Here is a 25314-nt window from a genome sequence, read left to right on the forward strand (position 1 = left end):
CCGGCAGCCCGAGCGGCCCGTGAGCTGGAGCGGCGCGAGTGCGTGCGCAAACCCACGGCTTTCATTGAGGACCGCGTTCATCGTGAGGTGCGGCGCCTCGTGCCGAGCCTTGCAGCGTTGTTTCAGTGAGGCGGGACACGGAGAACAGCCGCTCTTTAGTTTAATATGCGCTTTATTATTTGGAAGTCTCATACATTGAAGTACCATTATAAGGAGCACCTGTAAGAAAATCAGACCTAGAAGCATGCATTCCGAAGTAAGGATTGTCTGTTATTAATCAAATGTTTAAAAGACATTGAAAATAAACCTCCTTTTTCAGCTTTACAGGATTAATTCACAAAAATGCACATTCGGCTCATCACGGTACACACAGACATTGCGGATGGGCAGCAGAGATCACTGCCCTTTGTATGAGATGCAAACAAAGCGTCACCCCTTCTAATGTCGGAAACACAAAAGGCACCATAAGAGAATGTTTAGAAAAAACTGTTTATGCCGTTCTATTTTGATTTAAAAGTGTAAGAATTGCTGTCCTGGCATAAAACAAAAAGCCTTTGACACCTGTGAAGTATCATTAGAAACTTGTAAACCTTTACACTTTTCCAGAAGCATCGGGTGCAAAGGCAAATATAAAATCTATTGACTTCTTAGATTACAAATGCTACCCTATGAAAAAATCTATAGTTACAAAAATATAAAAGATCTTCTAACTCCGATTGTTAGATCCTAGCTTCAATCTACACTGCATTGCAAGTTCGAAGCCAGATCTGACTTAGACACATTTATAGAATAGGAAAACACTGCTTGTCTTATTTTTAAATCAACATTCCATTCACTTACTACAGTTCTGCCTTCTAAATTTGACTTATTACTGCATATTAGGGATGCCAAATGGAGAGTGATAATGGGTAAAAGGTTGCATTTATCAATGGATAGTAGCAACATATCCATTCCCAGCCTGCTTTCCTTCCAGAAATACATTTCTCTATAGATAAGAGAAAATTATTTTCATATAGTGGTGTTGGGTTTTTTTAACTCCAGCCTCTTTGTGTAGCACATGCATAAATTTTTCCTTTATGAACTTGTATTCACTGGCAAATGATTGAGAAGTGCCAAGTTCTTCCTTGCAGGCTTTTGTGAGAAACAGTGAGGACAGCAACTGCCAATGCACATCACAGCCTGGTAGCTGCTGCTGGAAGGACAGGTATTGGCAACACCTTCCACACATAAAAGATTGGCACATCCTTTATCCACGCAGTGATTTTTTAGCCCTTGGCTTTATATCCTGGATCAGCACAGGATGCTGAAGCAGCTCTAAAGGCAGCCTAACAAAGTGCTATTAGACATTAAAATGAATTTACTCTAAATAATAATGTCTAGATGAAATGAGATACTGATGAATTAACTTTGTAAAATGCTGAGCTTAAGCCTGACAAACTGTAATGCTTTCCTGGCTGAATACTTGAATATGTTTCTTCAGTACAATGTCAGTGCTGGCTGAAGGTGTCCAGCTTCCAGTCTGGACAAACTGAAGCCTTATTCCTCTGTTCAGTGGAACTAGCATAGATTAGTGCAGTAATACCACTTTTCTGCTAGATAGTGACCTGCTTTAGCTGGGTTTTAATAAGAACTCAGGCTCATTCAGTCTGCATTATGACTGTGGAGGATTTAACGTGAGCTGTACTATAGTTATCTTTTTGCTAGGTGCAAGACATTTCCCTCTAAATACCTTTTCTTTCATTAGAAACCACCCTCAAGCATTTCTTCTGAGCACAACATTTGTTAGTCCTTGACTTAGCTGGCTGTGTTTTAGCCTGCTAATGGGTCTTCTGATGATGTGGTTTCAAACAAATGTTCTCTATAGATAAAGCAGTTCTTTATATAGTAATGTTTTATTTTACCCTCTTTGAAAGCATTCACAGTACTCATATATGCTTTGAGACAGTAGCTTATTATGTTGCATGTATATAAAATAAGTGAATTAAAGAGACTTGTGGAGTTGTTATAAGAATAAGCATTCAAATGCTCTTATCTTATGCTGGGTTAATGTATCCAACAGCATATGAACAAGAAGGTAATACTCCTCACTGTGTTTCAATTCTACAAAAATAGGGTTTGAATGGACACTTTCTTCATCCCTTTGATCATAACTGTGTGTTCCACTCAGATTATGTTGTGATGGCAGAATTTCTTTTTAACAAAAGTTCAAAGGTATCTACACACATCTGCCAGTGATTTTCTTTTAATAAGCATGTTGTACTTATGTGTTTAGTCAGATTCAGAGAACACTCCATACTTAAAAAAACCACAGCCCGACACACTAGTCCCTGGTAGCAGGTTTCTGAATTTTTGCTGAGTTTTAAAATGGAAATCATGTTCCTAGTTCCAATCTAAACAATTGTTCTGAGCATTTCTGTCTTGAGACAAACAAACAAACAAAGAACAAATAACAGTAGTAGATTTCATGACCAACTCCCTTCCCCAACCTAGTGAGTCAAAAGTTCCAGAACATCAATTCCAACCAAGGCACAAAATCATTCACTGACTCTTTTCTTCCATTGCTTTCTTCACATTTCCCCCTTGCCCGTAAAAAACCCAGAAGTTGGTGTAGCAATGTTGCATATTACCAGACATTAAATTCAACCAAGTTGTAGCCGTATCTGAAAGAGATTCTATCTATTATGAATTTAGGTTAATTAGATGAACAGCACATCCTTAGCACATCTTTGTTCACTTTCGGCATTCACCTCGAAGGGGAGGAGATGGAGGAAAAAGCCACAGCTGTTTCATGCATATTTTTCAAGAAACTTTATGTGGAAGTCTTTCATTTTCTCCAGTAGGATCTTCAGCTTGTCTATTTGAGGAAGAATGGTCATTCTGAAAAATAGTATTTAGAAAAAGAATTTTAAAAAAAGCACATTATCTTCAAAACAAATGAATGCAATACAGATGTTAACTTTCCCCTGGGACACAGCCAGCAGAACTGCTATAGCTAAAGGCACCCTAATTGCTTCAGACCAAACAAGACCAAATTCCGTGCTAAATTCCAGCTGTTAGTGGCTTGGCTGTAATAAAATGCTGTTTGTTGGAAGCAAGAGCAAGCAACGGAGTTTATGTTCACAGTTTTGGCATTAAAGGATTTGGTCCAATTTCTTGTTTTGGTAAAGTAAAAGTAATTAAGCATGTATAAGGAGCAGATTGGTAGGGGAAGATACTGTAGATGCAATATCTTTCACTTGACTAAGGAAATGCTGTTTAATTCCCAGGAGAAGGCAGGGCAGTGTTATAAATGCCCTAGCCAACTTTACAGCTATAATTACTGTTTGTATTTGCAGAGAAGGCATTTCAAATGTCAGTGTATAAAAATAGCATAAAACTATGTCAGCAAGCTGGGAGAACACCTGAATCAGAAGGAGAAGATAGAAGAGCAGGTCTTTGCCCCAGCAGAAAGTGAGACTATATGACTTTAAATACAAGCCCTTATATCTAATCAGAAAAGAAAGTACTGGGGTAGTACTTAGCTTATTGCAGTTCATTTCATTGATCAAACAGAAACTGTACCTGAAATGATATGTTCCTTCTCTTTGGCCAAATCCACTTCCAGGTACAACACAGATTCCAGTCTCTTCCAGAAGTTTCATGCAATAGAACATGTCAGGTGCCATCTTATGTGCCTAAGGGAATTGGATGCGTTGGAATAACAAAGTCAAAATATCCCAAAGACATAAAATTTCACGATTTCTTTTTTTTCCTGAAATCTTGTCTTGCATTATTGATTTCTTATTCTGTTTACTAAATAGATGAAGAACAATTCCTAGTTGTACAATTCATGCTGTGGATTAAGTAACAGTAGTTTGTGGAGGGGCAAGGATGAAGAACCTACACAAAATATTTGCTTCAAAAGAAAGGTCAAAAGTCACAAAATTGTACTTAGAAAAATCTAAGGCATATCTGACAAGATGAAATTAATTTGAGCTGCGTGTTCCACTTTTGTTAGCAGTTTCTATTTTTTCCTTTACATTATCTGCTGACTAGAAAGTCTCCTGATTAATACCATCCAAGTTCTTAAGTGCATACAATTATACACCTTGTCACAGAACGAGCAGGAAAGGAGCCCTGTTTTTGTCCTTATCTATGTAGTTATAATTCCCTTTAAAAAAAATGAGTATTAGATATAACAGAGCTCCAGCTAGGAACAAAAAGACTTGTTTTTGTCATTGAGCTTACTGACCTATGAGAAATAGTATTGTGCAGAACTAAAATCTGAAAGGAGACCTCCCTCCCTTTATCTCATCCTTGCTCACTGTGGCTTCTGCAGTCAGTAGTGCACAGCCCATCTCAATCTCAGCCACACATCTTAGCCTACCTACGTCCAGGAACATCTCTATCCCGCAACTCAATGTATTTAACACATGGTAGCATTCTCAACCTGGAAGCCTAAGGAGTGTTTTGCTTACTTCCCTCACCTAAAGTAAAGGCCATGTTGTATTTTAAATCATATGTAGTCAGTGATGTACTGCTTCTGTGACTAGATGGGCTTTCTCTACCTCTGCAATAAAAATTCATCATTAGAAGTAGGGTAGATTTAGACTAGATAGAGGGTAGATTTAGATGAGGATAGATTAAGGCCAGGTGTTAGGAAGAAATTCTTTACTGTGAGGATGGTGAGACACTGGAATGGGTTGCCCAGTGAGGCTGTGGATGCTCTCACCTAGAGACGTCTAAGGCCAGGCTGGATGGGGCCCTAAGCAGCCTGGACTAGAGGGAGGTGTCCCTGCCTATAGCAGGGGGTTGGAACTAGATGATCTTAAAGGTTCCTTCCAACCCAAACCATTCTATGATTCTCTGATCCATTCCAACTGGCAGACACAAAAGCGTAAAGGTTAAAATGGATTGGGAATAAATGATGACTGACCTTTGCTTCCTCAATGGCTTTGGAAGGCATAAAGATCCGTGGGAAAGCATACAAAGCACCTTGAAGTGGATTGCAGTGAACTCCTGGAACCTTGTTGAACATGTCTTCTGCCAATTTGGCTTTTTTGGCAAGATTGTTCAAAACAGACTCCTTTTCCTGTATAAAAGGAAAGTGTTCAGTTTGACATATCTGATACAGCAATAAAAGTGCCAGAGATAATGATGATGCTACGAGAATCCCATCCAGAATTAAGCACTTCAAGGACTTTGCTGAACTTTTAGAACAAACGATGTTCCTAAATTCTTCCTTTTGGTTACAGACAGCAATGCATAAAGGCATTAGCAGGATGCAACTACAAGGTGTTGTATGCAGACAGGAACCTATGGAAGTTTATCAGCATGCCCTGTTCTTACATTCTTCCTTCTGAGCATCTATTCTTGGCTATTTTTAGGGACCACATTAACAAACCCTTGGTCTGACTCAGTACTGCAATTTCTTAAGCCAAATTCAATTTCAGAAATGAAAAACTGTATATATATGCTTTAACACACAATGCCGTATTGTTCAGTATACAGAGGTACTGGATAGTTAGGAACAAGGCCGAATTTATAACTGTATTTGAATTTCTGTTTCTCTTCAGATTTTAGTACAAGCAAATATTATTTATTAGTTCTTTTGTCATGCTTAACAGCAGAAAAGTTGAACTTATCAGCAAGAAAGCTGATTTGGTACTGCCTTCTCAGTTTGTTTTGGCTCCTACAGAAAGAAACCAGGAAAAAAATAAAACATATTTTTAAAGGCAGACATATTTAGTTAGTATAAAAAAGCCTACATTGTTCTAAACCAGTGCAAAAAGAATAAGGATGTTATTGCTGACCTTTATGAACTGTGAATAAGATTCTTCTCCAGGTACTGGAGGATTCACTACAATATCCATTGCTGCTTGTCCTGAGACTGGCGGACAAAGGCGAACAGAAAGCAGCTTAACAAGCTGTCCTTTAATATCTGGGTGCAAGTTAAGGACCTCCATATAACCTCCTCTGTAGCCACATCTATGATTGGAGCAAACAGAAGAGATCAGTTAACTGCAAGTGTACAAATACTGGAAAAGCAATGAAAAGAATTGCAAAAGTAGAAAGATGGTTAATGAAGATCTCTGCAATGCGTAACGTACAGGTTGCTGAGACAGCTGCTGTACTGATTGTTTTATGATGGAAGTGAACACTGTGCCATTAAGTCCTAGTATACCATACAGAGAAAACAGCATAGAAGCAGCTTCCCTGTTGGGCAAGTTAACTATTAACATGGACTGTTTCTTCTTCCCGAGGATCATATGGTTGTAGCAGCATTCATTTAATAGAAAAAAAATCGTTTTCTTTAATCTCCTCCTCTCCAAAACAACAAAACGCCTGTAATATTAAATGTTCTAGTGATTCTTGAGCTGTTCCCTTGAGCTATTCCCATGTTTGCCTTTCTCACAGCTCTGGCTTAGGACTGTAGGACTGCAGCTTTGTGGAACTGAGGCATGAGATGTCTGAAATAAACACGCTGGTAATATTGTACTATTCAATACATTGAAACCACTGAGCTAATTCATCACTCTTTAAATGTTTGCTTTCTTTTTTGTAACAGTTTTTACTTAAAATCAGCAAAAGATACCTTCAGGTCTCTAATGTGAAATTTCTGTTCAATCAGATTAACAAGAGAAGATGAAATAAAAAAATTACAGCAGACTTACTCGCCCATATATCCCTTAGAGGTGGAATGAAAAGAGGCCAGCTCAACGTTGTTAGAGTACTCAGGTCCCATCTCATACAGAATCTTTTTGAAAGAATGAAACTGGCATCCTTCAGAGTACACATTGTCCTGGTAAACCTAAACAGTCAGAAGACATTAATGTACTCTGTTCCCCCAGCTAAGGATAAAAGATGGCCTTTTAGAGAGCCAGGTGTGCACAGAAGAAACAATTTTAACACTTGTAACTTAAGCCTTTAGAAGACACAAGGTTCTGTATTAAATAAGTATGTACTGTAATTATATGTTTTATCTCATGTGGCCTTACTTAATAATTCAGCCTTTGGAAAAACAGCCAACTCTTTATATAATTTAGCCTTGACTTGTATGTTTAAATTGATTTTTCTTGTTTATTTCATTTCAAGTGGTCTGAATATCACATAGGTTTTTAGGTCAGCTCCTGCAAAGTTCCTTCCTTAGTTTTTCTGCTTCTGTCCCCTATGCTTTACCTCAAATCCAGATCAAGCCACCTCTTATTAATCATCTCATATTAATTATCTTGTGTATTTGTCTGTGTCTTAATATGATAAGAGAGATTCTGTTCCCTGTGCTTAAAAAGCACCAATGCCATATGTGGGACAAAATTAAATTTAATCTGCTTACTTTTAGCTTTGCTTTTGAAAAAAACAGAATATTCCATTACCTCATCAGCCAGAAGAAACAGTTTCTCTTCCCAAGCAAAGTGTATCACATCTTCAATGCACTTCCTGCTTTGTACCTGTCCTACAGTTTGATTTTTAGATCAAGAAAAATCAAGTTAGTGGAGCACACAGACAAATTGTTTAGCCCAGACCTAGTTTGACAACTAACTTTTCAATAAAATATTCCTGTCTCAAAAAAGAGCTATTCAATTTAGTAAGTCTGAAATTAAGAAACATAAGTGAAGGGGATATGTTTTGAGGTAATTAGTCCATCTCAAGCAAAGGAAGTGTGAGGTACATTAATCATGCAAAAATTAAGAGTAGTCTTTGTATAAATGATCTTTTAAAATCCTCACATGCTTAATGATTAAGCAAAAACAGGCTATTTCACAATGTTATTTAAGCATAGGTTTGACAGTTAACTACAGGGAGTTTAATTATCCTGTTCCTGTTTGTGAGCAAAGCCATGCTAATTGACATTGTGCCTTCCTAACTCAAGTATGATGTATTGACTTGAGCCAATTTTCTTCACAAGTGCAATGAGCTGTGGATATATACACAAAGATTTTTTGCTGCAGTCAGCTGACAAGCAGCAGGAAGAAAGCTTATGCCTGCTTACACCCATTTAAATTGTTTTTGTTATCTTCTGTCGCCAAGCCATTAAAAGGGAGCTACCTTCTCACTTAGCAACATCAACTACACAAAGAAATAAATTCTTCCTATAGAGGCATTGGTTGTCATTCAGTTCAGTATGTATCTGTAGCCATTGCCATTGTCATGTCAGAGAGATTTTTTGTAAGGACCAAAAGCAATTAAAAGTCATTCCACAAGTCCAGAAATTTCAGTGGAGGCAGTGGCTTCAGATGTGATCCAGTGAAGTGAATCTGCTCCTTCCTCTCTCCCCAAATTCCTGGAGTTCCATAATACCGAAAACAAGTTTCTAAAATTATGATGTGCTATCTGACTTGAAGCACTGATGTCTAGAATTCAGCTTTACACATGTGGTATGTATTTTGGATGGGCCTGCAATGTCAAAAATAAAAAAAATAAAAGGATCTTATACATCTTTTCAACAGAGGTGCTACAGACCGGTAGGATTTCCCGGGTTGATGATGCAGAGCACTTTTGGATTGCAGTATGCCTTGGCTTCATTCAAGGAGCGCCGAAGTTCATTTACATTTAGAGACCAGCAGTTTTCTTCATCCAAGTAGTAGTTCACCTGGATGGCATCTAATTCAGATATGAGTGCTGAATACAAGGGATATTGTGGTATAGGGATCATCACTCCTGTTCGGGATTTTCCACCTCCTGAGACCAGGATCTTTAAAATTGACTGAGGAAAAAGTAAACAAGCAAACAAACAAAAACAACTCATATATCAGAATTAATAGTATTCTCTAGAATAAGTTACTGATCTTCCTTGTGAAAAGATGTAGAGTTAAGGTAGATTTCTATTCTAGAAGCTGGCAGTCATTTTCTTGAATATTTCAGTTACTATCTGAAAGAGGCTGGTCTAACTGAGCTTCACAGCATTCCTCTGCACATCACTGCTAAATGTCTGCTCAACTTCAAAATCTTGGGAAAAGTTCTGATCAGAGAATCTGAGCTCTAGGAAAAGTTGAAAAGAGGAATATCAAGATCATGATTTTTCTGTGGCACCTGTTTACAACTGTAATGAAAGAAGCCTCAGTTAGTTGTTGCTCTGCCTTCCACATACTGCACCAGTGATTGCAGAAGGCCAAGAAATAAAATCAGAAGTTATTGCTGAGACACACAGAGGTTTTCCTTTGTAACAGTTCTGTCTGGGAGCAAAGCTGGCATTATGAGACTAGCACTACGGTTTCATGTTAAAGAAATACTAAAGATGAGAAGTGTTCATGTCTTAGAGTGGAAATCTTGGGTATTATAGGTAGTTTATGCTCAGAAGACAGAAATGTAATGCTTGTACTAGATCAGTCCAGAAGATGTACAGCTCTGTGTCTCATTGGGGGCTTGCATAGGAACTGTTGAGCACCTGGGGACAGGACCTGATCAGCCCTGGAAGCACAGATGAATGCAATTCAACTGTGTGAGGGGTGGAGCCTGGCTGCACTTCTCTTAGACCTCATTTAAGGATTGACTGAGTCAGAGGAGGATCCCTGATTGGAGATCTCTCCTTTGTGGAGTCCTTTCTGTGAGTCTGGATCTTTGGGGATAGGTGAGCACTTTTCCTTTGGAATATTGTTGTATCTGTGCTGGTTCCTTTGCTGTTGCGTTCCTCTATCCCCCTTTCACAGCATTAATTTTTCTGATTGTAACAGGGCTTTTTATGTGTTAATGAGATAAATGAATGCATTTGTGACAAGTAGGGAGATTTCTTGCCTTTTTTAATCTAGGGAGAGCTATGAAGTAAAGGTGCAATCAGAGCAGGTATCTTTATCAATGTGTAATAAGATTATAAAATAAAAAATAGCTCTTTAGATGACTAACAGTATCCTTTCTCATCCACAAAATCTGCCTTTCTGTGCTTCTCATCACATTTTAACTCAGCTGTTAGGTGAATGATTTATAATCAACATCATTTTATACCCACCACTAGTTGAAAAATACTGAACGTCCAAAAAGTGTCCTTAGAGTGAAATGCAAATCTAAAAACAAATTCTTTGACACACTTTGCCCCTTAAGTGATGAAACAGTAGTTGTTCTGTCCTTGGAAGTACCAAATAATGAGACTCATTGTACTACTGACCTTTTACTAATGGCAGAGTGAAATAAGCATGATGCAGACTTGATATGCTATGCTGATGTTCCTAACAAGCTGCCAATACAACCCTTGGCATCAGAAACTCTGGAAAGCCAAGTCATTAATGATATCTGAAGAACTGTTATGTCACAATGCTGTCATTCTGAACTTTGCCACAAGGTGTCATTAAAAAAAGCCACATTATTATTATTATTATTATTATTAGACTGTCTTAAAAAAAAAAGTAAACAACTATTGGTTGTTACAATATCAGTAAGCATGTCGCTGCAATGCAAAAATCCAATAGAGATGGTTACTCTTCTCTTAACTGAGGACTAGCTTGGTCAAAGCCAAAACCTGATGTTTTATCATAAACAAGTTGGCTATTGAAACTGGTTTTCGAGGTTTTTACTGGCATTAATATGCACTAGCAGAGTTTGCTAGGGAGAAGAGCTCCTGAGACTTCTCCCTTCTTTGTCATGGATTCATACCTGCTAACCTTCAGTTCTTGTGCATCATGACTACCAGGGGCACCACGATTTAGCCTGAATGGGCTGCCTCACCTAGTTTGTATTTAGACATGTACGTAGCTTATGCTATCTGTACAAGGGGTACTGGTCATTATAAATTTAGAGACAGTATTTCCATGGGTCTATTCCTTAGCTGATACCTTAAGTCCATGTATTTGATGTTCTGGTTATCTACTTAATTTTACTACAGCATCTGTTTGATCAAACTCATGGATGTCAGACCAGATGTTCAACAGAGATCTCTATTTCTGAAGGTAGCTAATGAATTATAGTTTATAGCAAGAAGAAACAGCTTTAATTTTAACACTCACACTAATACCATCACTTGCCCCAGTGGTAAGATATATGTTATCTGGATCTGCAGGAACTCCTCCATCTCTTCTTTCAATATATGAAGCAACGTCTTCACGGATGCAATTTATACCTTGGCTGGCAGTGTAAGCTCCTGTGGAAAACAGAATGAGATAAGATTTAGGTACATTGACCATTACTCTACTGTTTGCTAGCAAAACTCCTGAACTAGTAGTGTACAAAGTAGTTTTTGTGTATGAGAGTTTTGAATCTCTGGGATTTCATTTTCTTTCCAAAGAGTGTGAAAGGAAGTTGGGTTCATTCATTTGAGTCTAGAAAAATAGAATAAGAATCACTAACATATAAAGATAGTATACTGGATTGATTAAAAAGTAGGCTGTAATGGATGCTTTGCAAATTGGGTCAATCCCATTTTGACTTTCTCCCAGTTGGTTTCATTATGCTGGAAGGTCACTCAACAACTATGTAAGTAGCAGGAACAAGGAACAGAGATAGGAAGAAAAATGACTTAAAAAAAAAAATCCATGACAAAAATAAGACTCGTTTGCAATATGAAAGTAATATAATGCCATTTCTTCCCACAGTCTGAAAGCGAAAACATCCTAAACTGCTGCCTTCTCCCTCCCTGTGGAGGTAGCCACTTGCAAGTTACTTGTAGCAGAGACTTCTAGTGTCACCTCAGTCTGCCAGATTTGCATGAAGTTTACAGAACACAACTAACAATCCCAAATAAAGTAAGATTTCTAGATGCCTGTGTGCTGACATGTGCAACACAAGTGAAGATGAGACCAAGCTTAGTTGAGGACTGATGAACGATGAAATGACAAGTGTACACATAATTTAGAACACTGTCATGAAGCTGTAGAATCTTCTCTGCTTGTTGGGCGGAGTGAAATAATTGCACCTGACTTCACTCTCTTAGCTCACTTATATGCTAGTAGTCAGCCTAATAATACTTCTGAGCAATATAATTTAGAAAGGCAGCCTTTGCAGGAGCTGTGCAATTGCATTGCACAAAGTAGCAGTTCAGGGCACAGATTCTCTGATGTCCTAAAAATTTACTTTTGCAGTAAAGTTACCTTAGGTTTATACAAAGGTGTTCCACCATAGCCAGGAAGCTCTTGTTATTGTAAGACAACAAACCTAAGCTGTCATTCTGTTTTGTGCTTCTTGGAGGGCTGTGTCCCATAGCTCAGTAGGGTAAACAGAAATTCACTTTTGAGGTCTATGATTAATTGTACTTTGTTGATATCTTTGACTGGAATGCATTAGTTGCACTGTAGGATACAAAGTATATTAAAAAAAAAAACCAAAAAAAAAACAACATATTCAAATACTCTGGGATTCTTCTGACACAACAGAAGTTTAGGGCGTCTGAGGCTTCATACATGGTCTGGGACTCTGCACATGCACTCACCCCAGGCCATGTGCTTATGGAGTGCTGAATAGAAGCTGATGAGCAATCATGGCCAAGAGTGGGGGCTGATACATAATCCAGAGGTAGATGGAGAGCAGGCACAAGCCAGTAGAGCAGATAATAATATATATGCAATGTTCTTGGTTTTCAGGAATTTAGATGGGAAGTTGTTCTCATACATACCATTTCAGGAAAAATATCATGTACACTGCATTTACGTATTTACAGAGCTTATATTAAAAACGTATATTCGCAATGATCATTGCATTTGAATGTTGCAAATATTTTAGGCCTACTTAGCTAATGCAAATTATTTGAAGTATGTGATGTCTTGATTTAAAAAAAAAAAAAAAAAAAAAAGTTTTACATGTATTTCTGAAATATTATGCAAGGCCGATTTCCTTTCAGTCACTCCAGAAGCACAGGACCGAGGCTCAGCATTCTGAGAACTCCTATTATGTCCCTGAATTTGAAAATCACTACAAGAAAAAGATTGAGGAAAAACTCAAATGTGTCCCTAGCAACTCTTACATGGCAGTAGGTACGGTATAGCTGAAGTATTTGGAAATAAGGTAGGAAAGGATTTGTGGAGTTAAGAGCAACTTCTCAATTTTGGTAACTGTGTATTTTATGTTTTACTTTTCCTGTGAGCCACACTATGAATTCTCCCCCTACAGCTTTGACCTAGGCCATCTCCCATTGGACTTGTTAATCATATAAAACAAGATGAGGATATTTCAGCACTGTACGTATTGAAACTGCTTTAGTTGATTCTGTTGCACATAGGAGCAACTGGAACGGATGCTTACCTAAGCTGTTACCTCCACAACCCTGCAAGATCCGTCTCGCTCGCTTTTTTGCATCTTCTGGAAAACTTGGGCTGTCCAACAGGTTTGGGTATGTGCACAATGCCACTACCTAGAGTGCCAAGAAAGCTGTAAATTGGCCACTGCTCAACGGTTATTCCAAGTTGGTAATGTTTCTGTGAACTTTCTTTGGGCAGGAGGATCACAAATAGTAGGTAATTTAAAACAAAGGTTATTGATGAAAGGTTTGCAGTTTTTTCTTTAAAGGTAGTGCTTGCAGAAGTGTAGAGATTTTTATCAGGTTCCAAGTTCTGCTGATAAAAGCAGTTATAGAGTTGTTAACTATTTGTATTAAGGCTGGTAAACACTGGAGTCCAGGTAAGCTATGCGTAGTGCAAACACAGTAAAACAGTTAATGATACAGAAGGGGAAGTGTCTAAATAGGTCTGTCCTCCACTCTTTGTGTATTATTAGCCCACTCAATTGACAAGAGATAAAGGGTTTAGATATAGAGCAGAACTGAAAAATATAATCAGAATTTTAAATCCCAGTAGCATCTCCGATAATTCTTGCCTAAGAGAACTCATTACCAATTAGAATTTGTGAAAATATTTAATTAAAATAAAAAAGTGGTGATATGGAACATAGGAAAAGTAGAAACATAACCTAACAGAACTAAGTTTATGAAGAAATGTAAGGCACAAAGATTCTGAAGGCTTTGCTTGAGATCAGCTTTGATTTGCTCTCTCATTTCTAGGTGAACATATTGTCAAATGGATAGGCTGTTACCATCTTATGGGAAGGTGACTAAATAAACTTGAGCACATAAGTCATGGGGAGAAAGGATTTCACATCTACACAGCATTTTATTTAATAACATTGGTAGATCTTAAATTAACTTGAAAGAAGCTTGGGGCTTTCTAGTTAGTAGGTATTTGTTGTATAGCTCAATTTTATTATTTCAGCATGTAGATACCCAGAATGATGCAGCTTCAATTTGGCCTGTAACTCTCTAAATTTGAATTATGATAGGCTCAGGATTTTGTGTGTGAATAAGGGATGTTTTAGTATATTATTATATATAGTATACTATTTTTACTAGCTGTTTATTTAAATAGTATAAAAATACATTTATTAAATAATATAGCAATATAAAATGTAAATAGTTTTAAAATGGTATGTACTTAAATAGCATAATAGTTATGATTGTTTTTCAGCATGCTGCTGTAAAATCAGCAACTGGGTGCACCCAGCTGCATGCAAATCTTTCTTCACCTGACAGTATACTTTAAGGCATTTGCTTTTTTCCTTAAGGACAACCACTTTCTTTTTTGAAGTGCATTGCTGATAATGAATGTGCTGACTCCTAATAAAGGAGAAGTGGCAGGGGAAAGGATGGATGGGGAATAATCTGAAGAGTAAGAAAAGCTACTGTGTTAAGAGAAAATAGAGCAAGCAAGTTACAGGACCTTAGGCTGAAATCACAATTTGTAACTTGTTATGGCAGACTATTCTGTCTGTAAGTGCAACTGAGGAATCACTCATACTAATACATAAATCAAATGGCTGTTAAGTATCATAACATAATCAAAGAAGCAAGAATAATATTTTATAATCTTACCTGACGAAGGAAGGTGATTGGCCTCTGTCCCATTGCATGTGCATCTCCAATGTTGGCTTTAATTACTTCAGTAAAAGGTTTTTTGATTCCCTAGAAGGGGATAATTTACAACGTACTGTTAGGGCTGAAACAGCTGATATAGCCTTGTTCTTTGGTTGTAACTAAACAGCGTGTGGTCTCAGAAAAGAGAAGTTTAATATAAAGCTTAGTGCATTTCTTATTAAGTACTACCAGTAGATCTTAAATGCTGTCTGTGACACATTCTAGAGCAAAAGAGTAGACTACTAATTTTCATTTTCTGCTGCCTACAAAAAAGAGTTTGGTTTGCGTGGAAACCATATGTGTGAGCTGGAAAAAGATGAAAGGAAGGCATTTTGAATTAGCAGTAATAGAACAGCTTGTTTGATACACCTGCAGGAGGAAGGACTCAGTCATGAAGCTACAAAGACTTGAGAACCTCTGAATTGAGAACATCTGAAAAATCCACCAATAAGAGAAACTGAAGACATTTAGTACTATTTTGAGTTGGCCTATACACACCTTACTACTTTATTTTCTGAATATTTAGAATAAATATGCATTATGTTATGACCCCACTTTACCATGTACAGCTGTTCCATGGAGCCCACAGTAGTGAGGCTCCATATGATAAACAGCAAAAGTGCTAAATAATCACCATGAATATTGAAAAGCTTACTAATCTCTGAAATCTGAACAGGCAGATGCTTTTCCTGTGAGGAACTGAATGCATCATGAGAACAGAGGGAAAGCAGTTGAACAGTGTTGGTTAGCAATCAGCTCTTTTGAAAAGGACAAAGTTAGGGGAAAAAAGGTAAGGAGCTGGACTGGCAAAAAAAAAAATACAGTTTTTAAGTAAGAAAAATGATAACTCAAGTGTGAGAGATGTAGGGAAGCCTTCAAGCTGTTACAGGATTTTCATGTGGACTAATGAACTGCAAGTTTATACTGATTAGTTTTCTGTACTGAATCATTTGTAACAACCTGCCCTGTTTGGGCTGAGCTCACAAAGCCCATTCCTCGCCCATGTACATACAGCGAGTTATGGGTTTGCATATGGCTGGCAAGGCTTAACTAGTTACTTGTTTCCTACCATGGGTGATGTGCAAAGATACTGATGACTCAAATGATAGAATTGGCCAGTAAGTTCCTAGGTATGCAAAGATTTGGAGCCTTACAGCTACATACTGTGGCTACAGGTTATTCTAGATAATGTGGTTTCAATTCCCCCTACAGTTCCAGTTCAAGGCTTACACAACCAATCCCATTTACATTTTTCTTCTGAATTTAAATTGGTAGCTAGAAATGGCATCAAGACAAGGCAGTGGAACTTAGATGATCCTGATTTAGTACAGTTAAAACACTTTCCGTGGCCTTAAAATTGGTAGGAATTGTTTTTAAAGGTTTCACTTAAAGTAATTGAAAGTGATACACTGACCCCACCATGTTGTCTACTTTTATGTTTGCTGGTATAAATGAGCACCTAAATAAGGGTTGCATTTCAATTTTATATAATGAATTAGGAATAGAGATATCTGATAAAGATTACAGGTATTTGAGGCTGGAGTTTAGCAATTTCTCAGTGTTACAAACAGTTAGAAATAAGTTGGGGATTGCTGATAGCAGATACCATCCAGATCATTGCTGGTGCCAAACTCAGTGTTCATGCTGTCACTGCCTTTGAGCTCCAATTACAAGAATATAATCATCACCTGCTCCTTAAAACTTACCCTACTCTTTCTACTAAATTGATTGATATGGAGAAAACAGCAAAACATATGTAAGTTATCTTACTGGAAAATCTTAGTGGAGATAGAACAGCTGGGTTGTACGGACTGTTCCTGCACACCTGCTCAATGTATGTCATTCTATTGAATAACTTGTATTTCTTGGCCTCAGCTGCAGAGCATTACTTTTTTTTTTTCTTTCATGAGATGCTTTTAAATAACTGGGACATTTGCTTTCCCTGACTGTGAGTTAATGTCAGCAATTGTTTAGAACTGTCTTCTCAATACTCACTATATCTCTTCCGATGAAATCTAGAGGAAAAAGTATTATGACTACATATTTTTCTCTTCACGTATTTCTACTTCTTGATTTCTTGTCTTTCTATGGAATGAGGGAATATCAGAAGCTGTTCAGGTTGTCTTGATTCATCCAGAACAAAAATTGCTACTTTACAATTTCAGAAAGAAGGCAAAGGAAACAATAACAAGCAAGAACTATTGAAGGCTAATGAGCCAAAGTTTCAAAGCAAGGATATCAGAAGCTGCCATCAAGTCTAGACAGGGTTCAAGACTGCACATGAGTTCAAGGTGGAGATCTAGTCAAAGCCTTACACAGAGAGGTATTAGTCACAAGTCTTTTGAGTCAAGGTTTATCTATGGTTATGGTGTTAGTGTGCATGGTGACCTCAGGAAAGATTACTGTCCAGTACTTCTCAGAAAGTCTGTATTAATATCCATACGTAAGGAGATGCAAATGTAGTGTTGGTAAACTCAACATCAGGCTGTGGAATACGAGGAAAAGCGCTGCAACATAACATTTGTTGGGGCAAGGTTTATTTTATTGCAGGAGGCTAAACAGTCTTCAGCCATGTCAGAAACCTGTCTGTGCTGGGAAAATGTAAGTCCCTGGTAAGCCAAGGAACATTCAGGGAGAGCAGAAACTGGTCTACTGTCTCTCTCTGTATATAAATATATGTATATTTATACATATGTAAATATAATATATATATATATGTAATACATATAGTTATATATTTATATTTATTTATACATGTAGCATTCATTTGTAATTTAGTAGGGGCAGGCTTTCAAGGTGTGTTGTGGAGGCAGTCTGGCTGGGTTTGGCAGGATTGCAACTGGCCTGTACTTGTGGGGTTAAGTAGGCAGAGATTTGGAAAAGTGAAGCTTGCAGAACAGGAGCTGTAATAACAAACTGTGGAGCAGTAAGTAGCAATCTGATACTCATGCCTACTGATGAGGGTATGAACCACGGCAAGGAGAAAATCCAGCCTCCAGTCCTACAAAACATCCAGTGCTACCACCTTCTGCCTTCAGTGGCTCCTCACCCTGTCCTGACAACATTGCATCTTCTGAACAAAGCCAATCTTCTGCCATTCTACTGAAATTGTTGGCAAGGGGACTGATTATGGTAGTCATCTTTTTTCTTTTAAAGCTAAAGAAACCATCTTGCACTTTCAAATTCAGATGTAAAGCAGAGCATGTAAAAATAATTCAATATTTTTCAGTTGCTGCCTTTATGATAATGACAAGTTTTAAAGAGAAGAAATGAGTCTTTCCACTACACTCTTTAGAAATAAGTTCCTTCAGTTATTTCTGTTAATCTCATTTTCTTAAAGCAACTGCAGTTTTTCTGGGAGGTTACAGAAAAGTTTCTGGAACTCAGAGAAGGTCAGACAGGATCATTCTAACTGTATCGGTGTTCTCAGTATCACACCATGTTGAGACAAAGGCTTTTCATTGTATCAACCAGAATTAACTGGTGCCAACTTCATGCAGTAAAACAGATCTGGAGAAGCTTCCTTTTCCCCTACGTATTCCTGTGACCTCGAGAAACAAAGCTAGGAGGAGAAAAATATGAAACGAAGAACAAACTCATGGGGAGCAAGTCACCATGCAAGAAGTGTTGGGTGAATTATTTGATTAAAGAAGTGGTATGATGCCGGAACATTCAGTATCACAACTAGTAAGAAGCTGAAGCACTACCACTGGTATGTGTTGCAGGAGTTTTAGCATGCCTAAGAGGTTCCTTTTACAATGGTGCCATCAAAGAATGCTGGGAAATTGTGAGATTAGCACTGTGCCCAGAAAGAGCAAAGAATGGCACAAACAAATGTACAGCTATGTTTGCTCAAGTCTTAAGCAAATTTCAGGGGAGAAGCCTCAGTCTGAACACAGGCTTGTGTGGTTTGAATTTGATTGAAACTAAACTAAAATGGAACTGGAAAGGGTGAAAATGTGAGGTGTTTTTAATCCCAGAAGAGCAGTGTGGTGCTTCAGCTGTTTTAGAATTTCAGAATTTGTTTGCTTTGGGCTGTTTTTCATTTATTTCCATTGGCAATTTTTTGTGCCCCCTCCTGATGGTTATCAGGCAATAACACCACACTATAGAACCCTTATCCTTAGCACAGGCCAAGCCTGGTTTTGCTGTGACTTGCACAAACAAGCTGTATAATAAGAGAGCTGGCACAGCCAAACATTTCAGCATAATTTAGATATACTCAGTAGTAGCCAAGTGCTTTTTTAGCTCTCAGAGGGCCAAGAAAGCACTGGCCAGAGGCCCTTAACTAATAGAGACTTAGGTCTGAATTAGCATTCCAATCTATTTATTAAAACAGCTCACGGCAGAAAAAACCCTGACCTGCTTACCACAGAGTGAGGCTTTGTGTTACGCGTGTGTAATTCATGCTGACAAGGACTGCTGTTGGAGGGAAGGAGAAGGCAAATTTTGAATTTTGACTTGAAATGGCAGCAGTGACTTGCATGCTTCTTACTATTGGATGAGGAAAACAGCATGGCTGATGATTAACTGGCAGGTGTGAATCAAACATTACAGATCAGGAATTGTCCTTATGTTACTTTTGTCTTTTACATTGTTCACAGTGCATTTGCATTCAGAAATCTTGTCTACGTCTAGTCTAGTAAAATCCTAGATTTGAATGTGACTGTATTTAACATAACTAAAATAATACTTATTAGGAGGAAGTTAGACACTAGGATCCTCTCAAATTGAAGACCTACTGGGGAAAAAAAGACTATTTTGGAATCAATTTTGATATCATACCTGAAAATATCAAATCTTGACTGTGGATCTTGTGGACTGCGTGCATCTGAACATACAGTTTTGGTAATCATATTCTCAAGATCTTCCTCTTTATCTGCAGTAGTTTTCCCCCTTATTAATAGCATGGGTTTTACTGTGGATTTGTTCTAGTACACAACGTGTACCACAGATGAGGAGCAACAGTTCTACCTTAGTGAGGTCACAAGCTCTTGCCTGGGAGATACTTTCTTGGTGTGTACACAGTCACGTATTCAAAGCAGGAAATTACAGGGTGGTAATTTAAGCTTAGCACCTCTTGTTGCTGGGTGTACCAGTCCATCTTGCATCCTGTTCTTAGCATGTCAAATTGTATTTCTGTATGTCGTCGCCATAACTGTTTTATCTTTCCACAACTCGCAGGGACACAGTCAATTCCCATTTACAATTAAGGCTGGATTCTGAGTCAGAAATCTTTCTATTCAGTTTAAAAGCCTGAAAAATTAGTTGATTAAAAACAGAACAGACTTAAGTGTCTAGAGACTGTACATTGCCACAACATGCAAGTAGTTTCAGACCCAGTGGTGGAATATGAAATCCTCCTACACTGATCTGAAAGAACTTTCTACATGCTACCAACGTGTCTGCATACCACCTCTCTGCCCCTACGTTTCTAAGTAACGTGGGTGTTTTGAATAGAGACCTAATGTTGCAGTGACTTGCAGTAAGCCAGTTTAGTTTCCAGTGTTATGCGAGTTGACTTGTGGATCCTAAAATGTTATTTAGTATGCATGTGCTTTGTAAGGACGTTTAAGCCCACTTAACTTGATATCAAATGAGTTATGTGAAACCTAAGCAGGAAATTGGAAAACAGGAGAGTTTTAAGTGAGAGAGATAGGAAGATATTTTCCATAACAAGGTCAGTTAAAATTAGCACTAATGCAAAATAACGAATTGGGTATGTTTCCTGCCTATCTGAAGATAAAGCTTGTTATTACTTATTATGTAGAGAGAAGGGCTCAGTCCTGAGATTACATTATTCTTGCATGGTCTTCAATTACATTTCAGACTAGAAATTTTAGCCTGAGCATGAAGTCAATACTTGATATGCTGGCCATCTGTCAGCAAATTTCAAAAACAAGTGATAGACAAAAGATCATACTTGTTGGAGTTCTATTGAGAGAATAATCATTTAGTAAAACGTGCCTGTGCTTGAGCTTGCTTTGTAAAAATTTTCAGCAACACCAAGAAAATGGCTGAAAGTTCTGTGTCACATCAGTAAGCCAGCATCAGCTGGTTATTACCATCAGCAAAGGGGAGGAGAAATAAGTCTTTCGCTTTTGAAGCACGATGCTTTTTCAAAATTGTAAAATATATATATATTAAAGGAAAGTGTTTGAGTAAGTGATTTTTTGCATAAAGATTTCCAGCTGAACAGACTTAACTTAGATGGAAACCTTTAATTTTCCACTTCAACCAATACAGATCATAGGTCAACAAAACTTATGAGATCTAAGTACAGCATGCCTCATCTGCGCTCCTGAGCAATGGATCTTATCCTGCTTGAGTAATGCATTCTGACTTGAGACTTACACTGGCCTGATCCTGAGCACATTAACAAAGAGGCTGAAATTAAAGCCTCCTTTTTACTTGCTTTCTCTTTTTAAGAACTATCCCTTAAATTGCCCAGGGACTTCTCAAGTAATGTTTTATTCCTTGTTTCCATGTGCACTGTGGAGTTAAAGCTCCTAATTGGAATCCTTTGCGGTTAACATACAAAAGAAGCAAATGCCAGAAAGAATAACAGAGGAACAGCTATTCAGAATGTGAGTCGACAGGACAAAACTCAAAGAGGAAAGCTTTTGCTGTGCAAACAGCTTCAAGTAACTATTTTGTAGTCTGCATAGCAAGCTATATGAGTTACACAAGTATAAAGTCTGAATTGCCCAAGTTTAAACAGAGGGGCCTCTATTGTCTGATTAGACTATGCCTGCATTGAAGATGCTTTTAGCTTTTTTAGAAACAAAATCTCTAGAGGTATCTTCTACAGAATAGGGCAAATACGGATTTACAAGTGGAGGTACCATTGCTTCTCACTGCCTCGTCTTTCTCCCACACCATACTATGGAGCCCGGCTTTCCTTCTTGTGCGAAGCTCCTCCCCCATTGTAAGTGGCGGAGCAGCTACAGGATCTTTCTTTTGGCAGTGAAGAGTAATCGCAGATTGAGAGATGCTGTGGGTCATCATCTCTCTCAGACAACCGCTTCTTCAGTCAGTGCTAGTTCCTCTAGCAGAGGTGCAGTGCTCACTCTGTGATCTCAGGTTGAGAGGAGTGATAAAAGCAGTTGTCCAGTGGTAGTTGGAAGTAAAGTTGTTCAACTGACCTGTTGTCACACGATTGTCAGATTTGGACCAAAAATTAGATATTTGGATAACCTATATTTCAACTACAAGGATGCTAAGTACTACTTCAGACTGTACAGTTGACTACACAATAATTCTTTAGTTGTTGGCTAAATGATAGAATGAGTAATTGCATTTCTATCAGAAAGGCAAAGAGGAATGATGAACTTGAGCAACACAGAAGAAAGTCTTTCACCTGCTTTCTCAGGTTGCTCAGTGCTCTCTGTGAATGTTCTCCTCCTTCCTTGCCAACAGGTACTTTGTTTGCTTTAGTCATTTTAGAGTGTAGTCATGTGTTTATGAACACTGTTTGCCATTGATAATATCCCAGGGACTGGCTCAAGGAAAAAAAAAAAAAGCTTTTAAATAGAAAATGCCACATACGCAGACAAAAAGCAGCCATAACAAATTTCTAATAAAGCAATTGGTAATTACTTGCCTTTCTATTTTTTAAGAAGTGCACTGAAGATGATTCTCTCTGCCAGTGACTCAGCTTGTAATTGAAGGAAGCAGAGGAGTGGGGAGGAGTTAGGAAGATCACATTGTATTTGTTTTGTTAAGTAATATCTCCTGCTCTGAGATGGATGGTAACATGAAAACAAACACTCAGTGGGAACACTGGAAGGTTTTGTTCCCTGTTCCTGGCGAGTGATCTCATCAGGGAATCCATGAAAAGGCAGCAACACCTTTATAAACAAGTAGTATGGCAGAAATCAAAACATATTTTGAAAAGAACCTTCATCAGCACTCTGATGGCCCAATACTAAAAAAGATGCATCTACTAATTGAGTTAAACATAAGTAATAGATGTATATAATACATGGTGAGCTGGAAGCATGCATGACCTTCCAAAATCAGAGCAGCCAACTAACACAATGAGCAAAGAAATTAAACAGTCTCTTCAGCATTGCTACGGCACTGTTGTTCAAAACACACACTTATCGTGTTCTTCCTACTGTACCTACAATTACAGATTAGTAAGGCTTGTTAAAGTGGAGAAAATAGGGAATAATCTTTGGAATCATAAGAAGTAACTCTGCCAGATGCTTTACTCAAAGCAGTACTACGTTGATCAGTCCCTGTGCTGGCAGGAGAAGCTGTGATCAGCGCTAGCAAGAAGTCACACCTGAGCTGCTGATTGTTTGTTCGTTCTCTGGAATTATGTCTTAAGATAAGGACTAACAGAAAGATCTGGAGAGCTCAGTGTAAGCACTGAGTGATTTGGATACTCCGTTCGGTCCGGTTTGGTCCAGGAGCCTCTGGGATTTGTGGCTGCTATGAGTGTCAGCCACCCAGAATCGGGCAGCGCGAGCGGGCATTGGCGCTCGTGTTGGGAAGTGGCTCCTCAAGCACCTCAACTCGGGCAGCTGAAACCGGGGAATGCCGCGTCGGAGGTGTCCACAGGACTCCTGCGTCTGTCCGGCGTTGGAGCGTGCGGAGCCGCGAGGACGGCGGGGGGCGGAGGTGCCCGTCCGGGCGAGGCAGCGCCTTGCGGCCCCGTACCGAGCGCCAAGTGCTCCGGCGGGCGGTCGCTAACCCCGCTCGATAACGCAAAGGACGCGGTATTGCATCAAGAGGTCAAAGTGGCAGAAGAGATGTAAATACCGCTTTATGAGGGGATACTGTATGCGCTTTACGCAACCCACGGCACGAGCAAACAGGAGACGGCGGCGGCTTTCAGTCTCTTGTGCCTCTCCCACCCCCTCGAGAAGGACCGGGGGAGGGCAGGGCCGGGTGCGGGGGGCTCCTCGCTCCGGCCGCTCTCGCATCCTCCCCGCGGGAACGGCGCGTCCGCGGGCGGCGGCTGGAAAGCCGCTCGCGGTTCCGAGGTTCCGAGCATCCCGGCGGGGCGCCGCGCAACCCGGGAGCGGCGCCCACAGGGCGGTCCCGCGGCCCCTCCGCCTGCCACGTCGGCCCCACGCCGACCGCAGCCCCGCCGAGCCCCCCGGCGCCCCAATCAGCGGCGGCGGTGGCGGAGGAGTGCCCGGGGGCAGGGCCGGCGGCCGGGGAGCGCTGCCCCGCCCCGCCCCTCCCCACCCGCGGCCCCCGCCTCACCTTCCGCAGCTCCTTCTCGATCTCCCCGGCTTTGTGGACGATGGGGCCCCGCACGGCGTATTCTACCGCCTTCACTTGCGGGTTCATGGATTCCAGCGTCAGGATCTTCTCCCTGCTCGCCTTCTCGTTGATCTTCACGGCGGAGGCCTTGGCAGCGCTGCTCCATCTCGCCGCCCCCTCCGGCGGCAGCCGGGCACCCCGCGTGGGCCGCCCCGCCGCGCCGCGCAGCGCCTCTTCCCCGGCGCCCCGGCAGCTCGCCGGCATCCGGCCCGCGGCGCGCCCAGCCGCCGACACGAAGCGGTGCATGGTCGGCACGGGCGCTGCGCTCGGAGAAATGACACCGCCGCCGAAGATCGGTGCGTCCCGCAGTCAAAGCCCGCGGCTGTCGGGATGCGCGCGAACGAGAGATGCGCTCAGGGGCGATGCCGAGCAGCGGGCGCTGTTACATGCACACGTTCGATCCTCCCATGTCCAGATCCCGCAAACTTAATCGCGATCGGTACGAGTGATCTCGCAGCCGTGCGGTGCCGCGGGAGAAGCAATAAGTCCCACCATTGCATCAGGCGGCGGCGCCGCACAGCCCCCTTCCCTCCGGCAGCTCCCGCACTCAGTGCCCCACCACAGCCCCGCCTGCAGCCATCCTTAGCCGAGCCGAGCCGAGCCGAGCCGAGCCGTGCCGTGCCGTGCCGTGCCCGCCCGCGGCACGCCAAGGTGGGGATTGCAGCAGCAGGCTGGCGTCGCGCTGCCTGGCGGGTTTTGTAGTTCCTGCGGCCCTGGGCTGCGCCTGCCCACAGCATCAGGTGATGGGCAGGGAACTACCGCACCCACAGTGCCCCCGCCCGCCGCTCCGCATTGTCTGCCGCCGCGCACCGCGGCTGGGGATGCCGGGGAGAGCGGGAGGGGGCAGAGCCCTCGGGGGGATCGGCGCAGCCCCGGCTCCTTAGGCGGACCCCGCCGCCTTTGTCTGCGGCTGTTTTCCTGCTCGGTTCTGCGAGCCGCCCAGCGCGGCCCCCGCTGAACCGCTCCCGTCGGTGCGGGGATGGAGCGGGCGGGGGTTCGGGCCGGCGGCTGCGGGCGGGCACCTGTTGGGACGGCTGCGGGATGCGGCCTCCCGGGACGAGAGGGAGCCGGCGGCGCTCCCCTCCCTCCTTCCCTTCCTTCTTCCCCCTCGCCGCCCGCTGCGCTGCTGCGCTGCTGCGCTGCTCCGGTCCTCCCCTCCCGCAGGAACCATCCGCTGCTCTCACAGTGCCTTCATTGTTTCCAGATGATGGAAATGTTTTTATCTCTCGGGTTCA

The 25314-nt window shown here is 40.8% G+C and overlaps 2 protein-coding genes across 3 annotated transcripts in view; one reads left to right on the forward strand and one right to left on the reverse strand.

The window, feature by feature from the left end:
- C13H16orf87 (chromosome 13 C16orf87 homolog) overlaps positions 1-25314 on the forward strand; it is a 47905-nt gene that overhangs the window by 282 nt on the left and 22309 nt on the right. The window lies entirely within an intron of this gene.
- Positions 155-24793, reverse strand: GPT2 (glutamic--pyruvic transaminase 2). The gene is made up of 11 exons (XM_085235168.1): positions 24020-24793; positions 14759-14848; positions 13141-13249; positions 10914-11047; positions 8440-8683; positions 7353-7432; positions 6654-6790; positions 5793-5967; positions 4916-5071; positions 3562-3674; positions 155-2877 (listed from the first exon to the last, which is right to left on the reverse strand). Exons 1-11 carry the CDS (start codon positions 24323-24325, stop codon positions 2787-2789), a joined length of 1635 nt encoding a protein of 544 aa, XP_085091294.1. The 5' UTR covers positions 24326-24793; the 3' UTR covers positions 155-2786.

Source organism: Meleagris gallopavo, chromosome 13, assembly GCF_905368555.1.
Source record: "Meleagris gallopavo chromosome 13, MGAL_WU_HG_1.1, whole genome shotgun sequence".
NCBI classification, from domain to species: Eukaryota; Metazoa; Chordata; class Aves; order Galliformes; family Phasianidae; genus Meleagris; species Meleagris gallopavo.